We start from the raw sequence: 16,081 nt of genomic DNA, 5'->3' as shown, positions 1-16,081 counted from the left end.
AATCGCGATGGAAGAAATTCCTACCAATAACGAAGCGAAAATGGAAAATGATTCGCGCGAGCGAACAATCGGCACATTGTTCGCCGCATTGACAGAGGAAAATTGACTGTCGTTACATTGTTGTTAGAAAATGCCGAGCCACGGAATATTCCAAACAAATGTTAGCGAAAGAACGAGTTATCTTCGGTAAAAAGAAATCCGGTTGTATCAAGATTAATTCCCGTGGAAGTCGAAGATTTCAAACGCGACGCTACCGACTATAAATTACTAGTAATACGCAGAATGTCCCGCACAATTGAAATTCAAAGACGCGTTTTGTGTAAACCCGCGGTGAAATAATCGCTCGAATCATCGCGAATATCAATTAATGTTCGTGTGCACAGGTGCTCGTCGTTCGCGAAGATACGAGTACTTAGATCCCGCGCGACTATGCGTCGAGTGATTATTATTTGAACCGTTCCACTCCACTTATATGCAAAGTATCGCTCCCCTATGAATACACGATCTTCCCTGAGACTATTCTCGACGGTTTATAATCGGAATGACGATAAACAATGAAGTCATTGAACTACCACTGGAATATGAATAAGTTTCCACTCCGTAGAACTGGATCCGCATCGATCCCTCGAATCGACCATTTTTCTACGTACCTTCATCGCCGAGGAAACTGTCCAGCAACTTCCTTCCGGGCTTCCGATCCGCTTCTTCGTTCTTCTCGGCCAAAACTAAAAAAGTCTGCGCGTTCCTCCGTTTACACCCGGAAAGGGATGATTCCCGAGGTCGTCCGAACCAACTTTCCCCTTGGCGAAAATCCGAGCCGTGGCTTTGTATAGAAGCTATCGCCGAAAAACCCTGACCAATGAGAGGCGAGCTCGCCCAGCGACGATGGGTGGCCCAGTCAATCGGCGAAACCGGGCTTCGACCGTTCGCGTTGTCTCGGCTGCTTTGTGCCAGCCGAGCTCGCCTCTCATTGGTCAGGGTTTTTCGCTGAGAAGTCCTAAACGAAGTTGCGGACTTCACTTCCGCTAAGGGCAAAGGTACTTCGAACACGACCCGATGAATCACCCCTTTCCAGGCGCTGACATAATCACGAGACACCCTCTGTATACAAGAGGTACCTACATTTGCCATTCTACGTATTAAAATGGGACTAAAACGATTCGTAGAGTCTACGAGCGATTTATTAAATAAGTATTTTTAGGTATCGACGTATCAGGGAATTTGTAGTAGATCAACTCCTGTCTAAATTTATCCTAGAAAACAAGAGAAAGCGTGATCTCGCGGTACTATCGATGCTCAAAATTGTGGCTTCATCGATGTACTCGTCGCCGCGACGTGTCAAACCTGCGTTTGAGAAAACGGAACTTCGAGCGGCCTATTTTATACCTAGGGGAACCAAGCAATTAAGCAAACCGCCCAATTTCTATCGAGGCCTTCCACGAACCGACGACCGACGAAGTTTGAAAGAATCAGATTTTTCGGATGACCACAGTTCCTTTGTGAGTCACCGCAGAGGCTGACTAGGACATCCGGGCGGAGGGGATTTTCTGAAACCGGGATTCCTGTATATGTGTCAGTGGATGACAAGCTCGAAAGTAGCATTGTATTTATTTGTCCAAAAGGAACCGTTGCATGGTCCGATTGGACAATTAGAAGCGGCTCGGAAAGAAACAGCCTATGATTTCGGAGAGATTTAAAAGCGTCCGAGTTTCGGAATGATCGATGCTCTCTGTCCTAAATCAGCGATTCCGCATCTACAGATGGCGGTTCCAGTCGTACGCGATCGAGATTGTTCTTGTTCTCCTATCGATAGCTTTCTCGGCGTAGCATTCACCTGTCCGCCGAGAGTCTCGTCTCCGAGTCGCTATGAAATTTGTACAGAGTCGATAGGCTACCGCGAAATACAAGTGGTGGACTCTTATTTAACATAGCCGGCAAGCAGCCGGCAGTGCTCACTTGACCACCGACCGTAACAGAGTATTCGCATTTCAAAGGTAGCGTATCGAGACCCGCGGTGCCCGCAGTGCGAAGATCTTTTTTTTCCGTGAAAGACAGTGGCCCTAGACCGTTCGCCATGACCGTTCTAATCTTCGCATTTACGGCGTTTCTCTTCTCCAGTAAGTTGCTTTTCTTCTTACCTGCGATTTCTTCGAATCATCGCGATTCGAAAATACGTCGACAGACTTCGTGCGCGCTCGGCCAGGCCGCGCGTAAAACAGTGCTTCGTCTCTATGATTTTGAAAGATTAGCGCGTTTATTAAAATTTTGTTCGACGTCAGAACGCTATATTTAGGCGATCGCTTACTACTTTCGGACTCCTCCGTGGATTGTCAACCGTTTGTACTCTATATTTACACCGAGTTTGTGCGTACAATACTATTTAGAGGATCGACGCCTCGGTAAAAATCGTACGAGTCGATGGATTTTTTAACCGCCGATAACGATAGGAGCGAAAGTACCGTGGAATTTCGATGACAGAAAAGGGGCTCGGTTTTTTAAAAATGAAAAGCGTTCGATCGGAAGTTCGCGTTAACTCGCGGTGTCGTTTAATCGCTCTTTCAATTACGAGTCTCCGAAGAATTCGACAAAATAATTGAAATGTAAACGCGTTTTTCTTATCGCGACGTCCGAACTAAAATAACCATGCCCGAAGCATTCGTTCGATCTTCGAGAAAGTGTTTGCTCTTTTAAAATAAGATAGTTGTAATCTTTTTTTGTATGTGTTCCTTTCTATGTTCGCGCACAAATATTTGCCACCGTTTAAGAACGGTTACGAGCGTACACGATTCGGCGTTGTTAAAATTTAGTTGCCAGCTGCGGGATAGGGACAGAGCAACGGGGTGAACACAGAAAACGTCCGATGATAATTGAATTGTAATAACGCGTACGCATTGATAAACGTTATCAACCGTCGCTGCCTCCAAACTAACGACGCTTATTATTGATATCACGAAACCTTTTGAAATTCATGGAGGGACGCGTCGGCAACGTCGATGCATATTATTCGATAACTCGGTGACCCTCTTTCGATGTAGAAACGGTATGTAAAGGACAATTAGTACGATGCCGAAGATTTCCATCCGGAAACGTGCGCGCCAGGCGAGAAGCAAATCTGTTATATAAAATTTGTGAAAAGGGAAAGCTAGGCGGCGCGTTCTATATGCATTCATTGTTACCATAATCGTTGCCAGTTGCGTCCACAACGATAATTCAACGCGTCCGTCGCGTCGATCGTATCATCGAAGAATGGTAATTCGGACTTCGATGCGCTAGAAATTCGTATCTCTCGTTTCCACGTCATATTTTCAAAATTAAAACGGCTGCCGACGATCGCGATTCATTTGCAAGCGTACGTCGAAACTATCGGATACATAATTAGTATCATGGAAAACATAGCGGAAGGAAGTAACGAGAAAAAGGCTTATCTTTGGCGCGGTAACATTTACATAAATTACTGTCACGATAAAAGAACTCGATTGTTTATTCAGACTTCGCTCGGTCTGTCGGCCAACCGGACAATAAGTAACGAATTGTTTGGAAAAATACTATTTTCGAATTTAACCGAGATAAAAATAAAGCGTGTTTCGCGTTTTTCGCATTCGTCAACGATAACGATCTGGACGGAAACGTCCGAGCCGACGATCGGGGGAGAAAAAAGTGCATCGATTACGGAAGGACATTAATCATAGAATCGGCGCGCTCGTCTTCTTCGATCCGAGATGCGATTATCCGATGGACGACGGTTCTCGATCGGCGACACCGCGGACACGCGCGTGTTCGCGTAGAAATGTAACGCGTGGACCATTTCGATCGGCTTTCGGCAACGGGGCGATTCGTTGATGCGAGCCTTACGTAACGAGCCTTTGCTGCACGCGTGTGCGTTTCGCCGCACGTAAACAAATGTTGCCGCCGATAAAAATAAGTTTTTACTATTCGGGGGAACAAATTTACGTAACGAGCAGCCGCGAACTTTAATTATATACTTTCGAGCCTCGCACTTTCTTCGGCCGCGTAGAGAAAGAGAGAGAGAGAGAGAGAGGATGAACCGACGAGATTCGCGGAGCGCGCGGCTGATCTAATCCGTCGATTAGAATTCAGAATGGCGTGATATACCGCGACGCTCCTTCGGCGAGATCGAGGCTAATTACCCGCAATTTACCGTTTAAGAAATCGAAACTGTCAATCGCCGGCCTCTGCCGGCACGGCGACACGTTTTTATCGCGCCGATCGCGTTCCTGAAAATTGATAGCGAAGCGACTACAGGACCCCGCCGATTCAACGTTGCTCGCGATATCTGTGGCCGGATCGAGCGACGATAATTTATCGTCTACGCGGCATAACGAGAAAGGATCTCGTAAACATTTTTTCGACGGTGTCTTACTGCCGCGAGCGGATCGCTGTTTCGTCTTCGTCAACGATGTAGATAATGAGTGCTCGTTCTCGGAAAAAGATTGTCGTGGATCGTTTTATAATAGAGAACCGCTGTACAAATTAAGCAGGTTTTATCGGCGGAGACGAACATAAATCACACTTCCGTTGATTTAGGGTTTCTCCGATTCTAGATGTGGGCACCCTCTCTCGCGAGATAACCAATTATCGGATTAACCGATGGCGCGGCGTCTTCGCGGATCGTCCTCCAAATAAATTAATTTAACCCACGTACATACGTGTACAGCGTGTCGGGGTCATTCGACCTGGAAACAGATCCGCGCTTTTAATCGTTTCAATCTTTAATCGAACGTCGACTGTGCGGTACAATTTCATTCCGGAAATACGAATGTCCCAATTTCGCGAACAACGTACGAGGGTTGTATCGCGACGAACGGTTTCGTCGAGACTCCGAGTGTTCTATACTAAATGAGATACACCAACGCGAGACGAATAGAAACGTACGGCACATTTTGTGTCACTCGTTTCGGGCAAATCGTCGCATTTTACTCGCGAGATACGCTCGAAGTACTTTGCTCCCGGGAATCGTCGAATCGCGTATTTCGCGAAGAAATCAAGAGCTCGCTTCGATAGCGAATTTCAACGAACGAGTCGCGCGTTGGTCGCTAAAATCGCGTTGGCCGATCAATTTCTGCGGAATTCCGATCGTCGAGAGACCATCGAAATACGCGCCGATCGGTAACTGAGAGAAAAAAAATGGAGGAATCTCCGTTTAGGCTGCCGGCGAATCGTCGGTGTCGGTAACGGCGTACGAAATTTACGTAAATAGTTCGCGAAATAGACGGATGAATGGGAACGGGAACAAAGGTTCGATTAGTACAATAGCCATTAATTCGCCATCGAAAGAGCAACATCGTTCCGTACCGAGACATTACGTGTACTTTACAAAGTCGGAAGGACGCGCATAGGATGAACGAGGCGGAATCGCCGCGTTGGATCTCTGGCACCGTAATAGCAGAAGTTACGTGCCCCGGAAAGATACGTATGCGGCGTTCATAAACATTTCGGTGTGATTTGCTGCATGCCACGTGTTGCGCAATCCCTCCACGGCGAATGAAAAATTCGTGCCGAAACCGATCGTCGTCGGGTCGCGCTCGGAAACCGACGAGATTACAATTATTAGCGCGAGAGCTCGATAACCAAATTAATTGGCATTCGAGACACACGGATACGCGGAGATCTGGCTCGAATCGTGGGAAATTTCCGCGATTACGTTTCCTTCCCAGAACGCTGTCTCGATCGTTGACGGTGCTCCAAAATATTCTCCTCCGTGGAGCAACGATTTCGACGCGACGTTGAATTTCTATTCCGTGGCTCGCGCGTGCCTTTCGAACACGATGTTCGTTTTCATCGGAACAAAGTCGCGCGATTACGAAGCTCTACGCGATTCGGATTATCGCGCGTCGAGACTCGGATCGCCGGATCTCTCGTCGAGATCGTTAACCCTGCTTCCGCCAACGGCTATTAGATACCATGGTTTTCGAACAGATTTGTCGGTTGCGGCGACGGGTTGAACAGAAGCGAGGCTAGATAAAAAACCGCGCCTCTTCTGCGAACAGGTCGATTTCTTTAAAAGTAAATTAAGCGAGAAGCGACGTTTGCGTTTCCCATAGGTTTATCGGATTCCCGTTCCAAAGTAAACGGAAAAGGATCGATCTAATCTGAAGCGATCTATCGGAGGACAAACTTTGCATTTATGCGATGTTTACTTGTTTTCGCGTCGATGCCGCGGCTGCGAGAAGTTTACGCCGTCGGTCCGGTGAACTATAATCGTTGAACATTGAACAACCGCCGTGTACGCGAGCGCGAGTACATAAGTATGTATGTAATGCGATCCGCGACGAATTAATGTTGAACGCAGGACGGTCACGGGTCACGGGCACGTGCAATCATGAATGGTCGCGTATAAAAATAAAAGTACACAAGCGCATACCAACGTCAATCGGTCGCGGCGTCGCCTCGCCTCGCCTCGCCTCGCCTCGCCTCGCCTCGCCTCGCCTCGCCTCGCCTCGCCAGACACGATACATACATATATGTACACATAGGTGGGGTTGGTTTGTTGCGCCGTTTCGGATGCCATTTTTAGGATAAATATTGCATTAGACCCCGGAAAGAAAATGCTCAACGACGAGTCACCGTTGCCCACGGTTCTGCATATTTCAGCAATCGACGCCGGTAATGGCGATACCGTCGTCGTTCGAAACGTCGAAACAACGTCTAATATTTTGATTGGATTCGTATAGGAACACGTGTTCCTACGTTAAGTAGATTGTCAATCTCTTCGAGCCGTAGCCAAATATTTTACGACCATCGCGGACATTGTCGGTTCTTCGTCGAGTTCCTGTTTGTCTCATGCCAATCTTTCTGCCTCGCTGAAACGTGTCACCGCGTCTTCCTCCTATTATGCGATGCTATCTCTACGACACATCGGCTATCGCGCGTACACGAGCGCGGAGCTTCCCCGCTATCCAAAGCGATACAATAATCTAGCGAGCGCGCGCTTCATTTCTCGGGTCGAGCTTACGCGAGCGAATGAAAACGATAAGATGTCTTAACTCGACCATCGAATCGGGAAGGTCGGTGCATAATTTCTAACAAGACACGACGAATTAGCATTCTAAAAGGCTCACGTGGCTTTACGGAAGGTATACTTTGAAGACCGTATCCAGCACTTTAATACCGTTTTTCCATGAGGTATAATCAGTGTATAGTCCGCGGACAACAAAGTAGAAGGGTGTGGAGAAGCGGAGGCATCAATGTCAAGCGTCGCGTCGCGTCTCTTCGACGAAAGTGACCTTTGGCCGCCGATGAAAATTTTGAACAAGTTCGAGCGCATACCGCATGATAATGCATAATTCAGCGCTCCCCCGTGCTGGCTCGCGTGCTACCGACAATTAGTCGGGTGTCCAAAAAAGCGCGCTGGTTGTATCGAATCGATGGAATCGATGCCGCAGCTCGACACCTCGTTCCCGAACGATGGAAAAGCCACGAGCTCCGAGCGACGTTCCGATTATGATGAATGAAAGTTTTTATTGTCGCGATAAAACTGCAGCTTGCAAACGCGAGCCAGCCTCGTAGCCTCGTAGCCTCGTGGCCGAGAAATCGATAAGAATATAAACGGATATCGATCATCGGTTGAAAAGCATCGACGAAAAGATCGCCGGTTCGAAGGCGGCGTGTGGGCGGTTCGTTCGAGTTCGCGAACGTTCCGATTATACAAATAATGAGAACGTGACGAACGACGCGCGCTGGCTCCGTTGATGTTCGAAAGACCCTTTACGAGTCGTACCAAAATGTAACTCAACTCCTTCCTTCTTAAGCGTTAAATGAAATTCTAGACGGCATTATCCGGCGAATGTGTGCCGCGCTCGTTCCACGAACGCATTTCGGAGGTTATCGCCGTCTTCGTGCAATTAGACTGTGTAATTTAATCGCTGCTGGTTTCGAAAATGAAAGATATCGTTCAACCGTGCGCCGGTATATCGTGCGACAAGCGAGGCTGTCGCAAAGAAAATGTCACCCTTCGGCGAATGGCTTTTCGTCGCCGATAGATTCGCTTCTGCCCGAAGCTCGTCGAGTTTTCTTCAAACTATACTCTCTCTTCTTTCGTCGAAATTTTGATCGCTTTTGCCCGCCCGAAAACGTTCCGACCGACTCGAAAATATCTCCGAAAGAAGTACGACGAAGACTCGCTAAAACCGTCGAGACGCAGCGCGTCGGCTTCGCAAATTGATACACGAGCATGCATGCCGAGCGTATCGTAAACCGTAATTTACGCAGCAAACGGCTAATCCAACGATCTTCGTGCGGACGTACGTAATTCAATCGCGACGTAATCGATATAAACTGTACGCACGCTATGCCATAAACGCGCGCGAAACGCGTCGTAACCATCGCGAAATTATCGGATAACGAGACCGGCCAGCGAGCGACGGACGCGTTCGAAATGCCGCTTCGGAGTTATCTGCCCGTTGAAGTTGAAATTCGTTGTCTCGCGCGACGTGCCTGTCCTCGCCGAGAGAGATGGCCATCCTTGGAAAACAACTTGGTACGGTTTACCTGCGACACGACGGTAAACATAACGCGCGCGGAAACGACGGTCTCGACGTCGAATGTTTACAACGATGCCCGCTCGAAATCGGCTTACAGTCCTCGAAACAAGAGGACCTCCCGGAGTCTCTCGGCCCGGAAACAATGTTCTCGCATCCGTCCCCGTCCCGAGCAATCGCGTCGTTCGGAGCTCGAAGCTCGGTACTCGGGGAACACGTGTACGGCATGTGGCATGCGGCTACCACGATTCCGTTCGCGTTCGCCTTTGCGTAGAAACCGAAAGCACGGGGCCAGGCAATCCGTCTTCGCGGGTAGGGGCGGCAGAACTTACCGAGCCGACTCATTAACCGATAATCTAGGCGCGCGCGTCTTTCACCGAGCGCAAGAAAACCGACCGTTTCGCCTTCCATTCCGTTTTCCATTGTCCACGGGGAACTCCGGATCCATGGAAACATGAATTATTCATGCTCCGTTCCTGTTTGCGCCGCCCTACCACCGCGGGTGATCGCGATGGCCGTTCAACAGGCTTGCTCAACAATTATATCCTTCTTCTCGTTTTACCAACGAGACATCAAATTTTCCTTTCTGCCCGAGCTGAATTTCGAATGTGCGAAACCCGAGTCACGTGACATTATGAAATATCTCCGGCGTTTCCGACGATTACGGACCGCGGATGTTTGTGCAACGTTAAAATTGTCTACGATCGTTGCAAAATACGGCAGCTGTAAGGACATTCGTTCGTCTACGGACAATCTTCCCGAATTCTAGATGCTGGGATAATGTTTTCTTCATTTCTACGTTATCGCTTGTTACCGTTCGATAGGTGAAACTAGTTAACGAATGTTCGTCCACCGACCGTATTATGTAAATAGAAATCTGTAAGAAATCGTACGGTGGAAAGCATTTCTTGAATATTCATTTCGCTCTCTCCCTCTCTCCGCCGATGAAATAATAAGCTAGTCGATTGAAAAACCTATTTGCATGTGCAGCAAGTATGTACTTTCACGGTGTTTTGTAACGCGTTACCTATATAATTGCATTTACCAAGTGAATCGAGCGTGATCGCGATTAAATCTCTCCACATCTTATCTCGACATTTTCTTCAAACGAAGAGTATGGTGTATTTCTCAAATTGCAAAGAGCCGCTCGAATAAAGATAAAATATAAAGGAAATACGAGTTTTCTCGAAACGATGATTCGGCCTCTTCCTCGTTACCGGCGTAACGACGTATCGCCGGCGAGGAACTCTAGATTACTTTTTTTACATAATCGGACGGAATCGATGATGCCGGAGCAAACCTCGATCGATCGAAGTTGTGTAACGAGTAACTTCGCCGATAAAATGTTTGTACACATTGTAATCTGGATTATTGCAGCACGGGCGGTATAGGTCGTCCTCGTTGCATACATTGAACCAGTTTATATTGTATAATTCAGCGGCACTATGTTCGGTACTATGTGTATCAACTGAATTAGTCAATAGAGGAGGTACCGCTGCGCGAACGGTAATCGCATCTATGGGCAACACAAATCGATAGAATTCTTTAAACTTCAAACTTCGATGACAACGATCTTTAATAAGGAGACCGGAACGATTCGTCTGTGACCGGTCGAACGCGACGCCGTCGCGTTTATACCTTCCGTGAATCGACTTTCACCGCGCATAACGCGAGTCGCTGTGTTCGAAGCGCGCGATCCATTGTAGAAACCATCGTAGAAATCATCGTAGAAATTATCGTATCCACTTATTCGCGGGCGGCATTGACTGGCCGAGCCTTGCACTCTCACGATTCTCCGCTCGATTCGAGCGCGCGTTCCCTCCCAGCCAATTATCCCGTCTATAAAAGCAAATCCTGCGAAATCCTTTCGTTCGCTCGCGTATTTTCCATAAGTGGCCGTGAATCGCGTACCGGTGTAACTAAAACTCGCGCGAAAACTTACGAGGACGCGCCGAACGTCGCGCGTGCACGGCTAATTAGCGCCGCGTTTCGAACCGCGAACTCGCGGAAACGAGATCCGTTTCTATTCGCTCCGTCGAAAGCGACGGATTCCCGTTTGCGGAACATTTTTTCAAAGATTCACGGTTTTCTTTCAGACCACGCGCTCGGCGACGACTTCGGCTACGACGGGAAACACGGTAAGTCAATAATGCATCTCTTTCCACGTTCCGTAAATACTCGATGATTCCGCATCGATCCACCACGGAGAATATCAATTATTAAATATGCCGATGTCGCATACTTCGACTCTTATTAGACTTTAATGGGAATTCTTTGTTCGCGAGTCAGCTTTATGCGGATACGTTCGCCGAGAATCTTTGCGTCGTCGTTTATCGAAATAGCCGGAACGACTCGGGCGCGGTTCGAAAAATCGTACGGTCCACGTGAAATCTGGAATTTGATCGCCAGGTCCGGAACACTGGGGCGACGACTACAAGACCTGCCTGGGGAAATACCAATCCCCCATCGACATCGAGGACAAGGATGTTAGAACCGCGAGTTTCCCGCCTCTACGATTTTCCAACGTCCAGGACCCTCACCCAGCCTACATGACGAACAATGGTCACACAGGTATAAAGCAGCAAGGCTGAAACATCGACGAGAGTACAGTCATCGTTACCGTAGCCGAGTTTCTTGACACGTAGAGGCCGGCAAACGGCAATTGCCTCGTTTAAATTACACGCCGAGAAAGAAATCGTTGCTTCCCGCGGCCTTCCGTCTCGAACGATGCTCGCACGATTCTCGTAACAAAGGTCCGCCTTCGAAATCGTCGTACGCGCCGTCGACGGCGAACGACGAATCAAAAGTCGTTCGTTCGCTTCTCGAATAATAGAAAAGCTTCGAAGGCGCAATTCGCGTGCTATTCCAATTTTCGTGCCGCCGTCGAACGTCGCGATGATCGATCGCGAAAGCAAACAACGTTTCGTCATCGAATAAATATCGGAGATTTGCATATCTTGAACGAGATCCAACGTCCGGAACGAATTCGGTAAACGAGAAACGTTTCCTCGATTCCGGGGAAGAACGAATTTTCAAGCGCGATCGCTCCACATTCCCCTATTTATCGCTTTAATCGTTTTTAAGCGCGCGATTCTTGTCCTTGGACAACTGCAAATTAGCGTCGATTATTGCACATCACAGCCGTTGTCTCGTTGTCCCGCGATTATGATAAACCTTCGTAGGATACGATTTTCGTATCGGAAGAGTCCGAAAGACGGAACAACTGTGCGTCGCGTCGATCGAATCGAGATTCGACCGTGCGGTCGTTGCGTGTCGCCGCGGTTGGTTCTCACGAATCATCATCATCGATTTCAGTGATGATTCGAAGTACCGATTCGGATTCGAAAAACGTACCCACGGCGAGCGGAGGACCGCTCAACGACACCTACGTGTTCCAACAACTGCACTTCCATTGGGGAGAAAACGACGACGAAGGCTCGGAAGATCTGATTAACAATCACTCGTTTTCGATGGAGCTTCACGCGGTTTTCTGGAAGCAGTCCTACGGATCATTGAGCAATGCAATGAAATATCGCGACGGCTTGGCTGTGCTGGCATTTTTATACCAGGTAACAATTAAACGCGTCGCCGCGGCACGATCTTACGTAATTGTTCGGATTTGAATCGATCAGCGATCGGATTAAACTTTCCACCGAGAGGAAAAGGATATTATATGAACGTTAACCCGCCGCGAGAAACGTGAATTACGGTTGTGCCCGCGGAAATCTGTGCTTTCGTATTTTGTTTTATACGACCAAAAAATGTATTTCGAATAATATAGTTGCACGCATTTGAGCGAAATCTATTTTCATGCTGTGGTCGGCTGGGTAACAAGTCGGTAGTTAATAACTGCAGTTACATTTGACACACGTGTTACGACTTACGGCCGTCTTTTTAAAAGTAATTTGAATTTTCCGGACAATAAATTGTTCCTTCCTCGCGCGATGCAGCGAACTTTACAACCGTGCTCTAAAAAAATTGCTAATTCCAAGAATTACCGTAGAAACAACAAGAGATACAATTCGACCGATATCTTGTCTCTATCTAAATGATTCTTTCTCGAACTGAAAGACGGGTGTAGGAAGCTGTCTTTTATCGCGCGCGGCTCCGTCCACGCGACGAATACACGGGCAAATTACTCTCGTTAATTAGATTTCCTAAGCAACTGTAACTGTTTTAGCGGTATCGCTTCTCGGTGTTCCGCGCGTTCCCGATCATTTCAAATGCTTTCGGACGATGCGCTCCGGCTAGAATAGGGGCGACTAAAAAATAAACTCCGACATTTCTTCCTCTATTTTTACGGCGTGAAATCGGCGCGATCGCGTTCCCGGCGAACGTGCTCGATCATGCAGACTTATTCTTGATAGATGGAAACCGGGTTTCCTCGAATTTCGAATCTTATGGAATCCTTGGAAAAATATACGTGTTACAGGCAACGGACGAGCCCAACCCGAATTTCGAGGCGATTGTATCACAGCTGCCGGAAATAGCAACGGTCAACAGTAACGTGACGATAAAGGACGATAACATTTTAAACAAATTGATCGCGCCGAACGGCGCAGCGTCCCAGGATTATTACACGTACATCGGGTCGTTGACTACACCCCCGTGCCTCGAGGTCGTACAGTGGATCGACTTCATAAAGCCGCAGAATATATCCCATGAACAGGTACACAAGCAGGTGTGTTAGTTTGTGCAGACTGTTCAAATATCTAACCGAACTTCTACAGGTCTCTTCTAATTTGAATCGTGTAAAGACGTTCCATCTAGCTACCGTTCGTAGTCGCCGTTCTCTCGATATAGAAATTCATAGGGATAAACGGATGAACGGCGAATCTTCGAATATACGTAGATTTTTCGTCGAATCGATCGAGAAGAAAGTACGAAGGTTCTACCTAATCGCACAAATCAAATGTTCCGATGTTTTTCAAGGTTCTTGACAATTGTGTACAGATGTAAATGTACAGATGTGAGAGAAATTTGTAAAAAGTTCATCGCATTCGCGCAACATCGGTGCATTCTTCGTAGGACAGCAATGTGCGCTTTTATTCGAAACCTTTCCATTACACTGTCAGAAATATTGTACCTCGAATATTAGTAATCGCCGATGAAGACACAATTTTTAAGAACCTCGATCGTTGTATTTTTCAATGTAATATTCTCGATGTTGTATCCTGAAATATTCTCGATGTTGTATCCTGAAATATACGCACAGCTTGTGCCGACACAAAATGGAAAAACTAATACACAACAACAATCTGCACAAAACTATGTATCGCGTGACGAAGTGTAGAACTTTCTCTCATTTAAGAGGTTTATTTCCAGTTGGCCGCTTTCCGCAGTATTAAAAGCAACGATGGCTCGAACTTGACGCATAATTATCGGCCAGTGCAGCCGTTGGACAACAGAACAATTTACCGTAACATCAACAATGATAGTACCGAGGCTGCTAAACCCGAAGTCGGATCATCATCGCCTATCGAGGCTGCTAAACCCGCAGTCGGATCATCATCGCCTACCGAGGTTGCTAAACCCGCAGGCGGATCATCGTCGTCTACCGAGTTGACAAGTGCATCGACGACCAAACAAATGTCCTCTGTCCCTACGACTGTGAAACCGAGTCCTTCGACACATAACACGAATAGTCCATCAGCTCCAAAGCCAACAATTGCTTCGAAAACTACCGTTGGAAAACCCACGACGGACACTTCTCCCAAAGAATCAGACACCGATGCACCTGGCACGATGAAATCGGGCAAAACTGAGAACGGTCATCATTCCGGTCAAGAAGGAATATGGAACGCATCGAGTTCGTATCTGTTTTTATCTCTTCCACTCGATCGTCTTCGTAGTAGCTAATTTTCTGAAAAGTTATTCCGCATATTTATCAAAGTTGTTAAATTTTTTTATACGAAACTCACGTTACGTTCAATTTCTGTTGCAGCTGCGGTACTCGTATTCGGAATTAGTTTCCTTCTGCCATGGCAACGATACGCTGGGAGTCTCTAGTCAATGTGATTTTGACTACATATACACTATTTAAAATAAGATGTTGAAAAGTTTTGAATAAGCGTGTACATAATAAGTCTCGTTACGAAAATGTAATTATTTATATTCTCAGAGGCATTCGTATTTAAAAAAAAAATGTCCGTGCCCCGACATTTTATCGATTAATCTTATGGCTATGCAGTAGTAGACTACACACTATGAGATAAAAATATTTTTTTATTTTTGTCCGTTTACGCGCGTACGATTGTTAATTGATTGTAAAAGTGTTCGCAGAGATCCTACGCTCGTTCGTACACTTTGTACCGATTTATGCTTCAGTGAAAAGATCGTTCTTACGTTGACTGATTTACAGAGGGCTATCCGCTATACAAGGTTGTGAAAATATAGTTTTTGGATTTTTATAGCGTTACCATTTCCGTAGAAACGGTAGAGTAAAATGATTTCTAATCTGTTCGTAGTCGAAGAAAACGATGGTATCCTATTTTAATACCCTATTTGGTACGCAATTTCTAATATTGGCACTCGTCCGACAGTTCCTACCGATGCCATAACAACCTATATCGATTAGACTATAGCTTATAAGATTCTCTCAGAAACCAACGTGTATATATGTAAAATGTGTGTCTATAAAATATAGTCAACCGAAATAAATATCGTATCGAATCTAATTAGTACAAATATCCTTTTTATTATCGTATTTCACGTATAAAATTATTCGCGCCTTATAGTATTTAAGTACTTAATAATATCAGGTAGGCGAAAAAGACTGTTCTTTAGTCGCCATATTTACTACGGCGGCCAAATCGTGCTGCCCTTGTTTAAGACGGTCTCTTATAAGCTCCGCTATAGCTTTTTGCGTTCTCCTCTCCAATTTCTCTAATTTTTTAGCAACGTCTCGTTTTAAATCCCAATCTGGTTTTCTAGGAGCTAAGTTACTAATATCCTGAGGAGTTACGATAAAAGTAAACATATTATGATCAATTTGCGAATGCTGTAAAATTAGTTACTTACAAGTTCTTCTATAACAACTTTAGTGTTCGCCGCGCTTAACTGATCTTGTACTTCCACTTCTACGTTTCCGGGCTTCGCGTCCTCCAAAACTTTTTCCTTAAGACTGTCATCTTGTGGTTTGTAACTTCTAAACTTTGGTCTGTCGAAAGAAAATACGTGAACATGAGCAAACTGTCGTCTTTGAGGTTAGCACAGGTTATTATCGAAAATCTTTACAGAAACGATGACAACTCACTTCGGTAATTTACTGGCAACGTCATTCTTATTTTCTTTACTGTCCTCGGTTTTCCGCTTCAATGCTTGCAAGCGTTCTTTTCGTTTTAAAGCTTCCTCCTCTAACGTGCCGATGTTCTCTTCGGTCATGTTTGTTTCTTTGCACTGGTACGTCCAGTTAGTCGAAATGAAGTATGTACAGAGCATAGGGTATATTCGATTCTGACTCCTCCCGTTCTCGCTAATAACACAGACGCGGTATTACCATTCGCTGCCAGAGGGCGCCAGTACGCACTTCTCGTTAATATGTATCCACTGAAAAAGAAAATGCTAGGTTATATTTCCCGTCT

At 46.3% G+C, this 16,081-nt stretch overlaps 2 protein-coding genes across 4 annotated transcripts; one reads left to right on the top strand and one right to left on the bottom strand.

Moving 5' to 3' along the window:
• Positions 1-1,911: 1,911 nt before the first annotated feature.
• LOC117218254 (carbonic anhydrase 1) lies at positions 1,912-15,175 on the top strand. 3 transcript variants are annotated; one of them, XM_076520565.1, is made up of 8 exons: positions 1,912-2,117; positions 10,595-10,636; positions 10,908-11,069; positions 11,814-12,067; positions 12,931-13,167; positions 13,229-13,378; positions 13,824-14,307; positions 14,443-15,175. In XM_076520565.1, exons 1-8 carry the CDS (start codon positions 2,075-2,077, stop codon positions 14,505-14,507), a joined length of 1,437 nt encoding a protein of 478 aa, XP_076376680.1. In that variant the 5' UTR covers positions 1,912-2,074; the 3' UTR covers positions 14,508-15,175. The 3 variants fall into 3 exon arrangements, with proteins under 3 accessions (XP_076376680.1, XP_076376681.1, XP_033322429.2); XM_076520566.1 differs by lacking the exon at positions 13,229-13,378 and having other exon boundaries at positions 1,919-2,117; positions 12,931-13,179; XM_033466538.2 differs by lacking the exon at positions 13,229-13,378 and having other exon boundaries at positions 1,922-2,117.
• Positions 15,173-15,924, bottom strand: LOC117218256 (coiled-coil domain-containing protein 12). The gene is made up of 3 exons (XM_033466541.2): positions 15,754-15,924; positions 15,519-15,657; positions 15,173-15,450 (listed from the first exon to the last, which is right to left on the bottom strand). The coding sequence occupies exons 1-3, from the start codon at positions 15,879-15,881 to the stop codon at positions 15,256-15,258; spliced, it is 462 nt and encodes a 153-aa protein (XP_033322432.1). The 5' UTR covers positions 15,882-15,924; the 3' UTR covers positions 15,173-15,255.
• Positions 15,925-16,081: the final 157 nt, after the last annotated feature.

The sequence above is a fragment of the Megalopta genalis genome, chromosome 3 (genome assembly GCF_051020955.1).
Source record: "Megalopta genalis isolate 19385.01 chromosome 3, iyMegGena1_principal, whole genome shotgun sequence".
NCBI classification, from domain to species: Eukaryota; Metazoa; Arthropoda; class Insecta; order Hymenoptera; family Halictidae; genus Megalopta; species Megalopta genalis.
The sequence above is the reverse complement of the archived record's forward strand: the minus strand, read 5'-3'. Positions and strand labels throughout refer to the sequence as shown.

Bases quoted from the DNA above. Each gene is read 5' to 3' on its own strand.
- LOC117218256 (XM_033466541.2), bottom strand. From the start codon at position 15,881: ATGACCGAAGAGAACATCGGCACGTTAGAGGAGGAAGCTTTAAAACGA. The intron at 15,658-15,753 runs GTGAGTTGTCAT...TTCTTTCGACAG, and splicing joins GTTGCCAGTAAATTACCGAA to ACCAAAGTTTAGAAGTTACA. The intron at 15,451-15,518 runs GTAAGTAACTAA...GTAACTCCTCAG, and splicing joins AAGTTGTTATAGAAGAACTT to GATATTAGTAACTTAGCTCC.
- LOC117218254 (XM_076520565.1), top strand. From the start codon at position 2,075: ATGACCGTTCTAATCTTCGCATTTACGGCGTTTCTCTTCTCCA. The intron at 10,637-10,907 runs GTAAGTCAATAA...TTTGATCGCCAG, and splicing joins CGGCTACGACGGGAAACACG to GTCCGGAACACTGGGGCGAC. The intron at 13,379-13,823 runs GTACGAAGGTTC...GTTTATTTCCAG, and splicing joins TCGAATCGATCGAGAAGAAA to TTGGCCGCTTTCCGCAGTAT.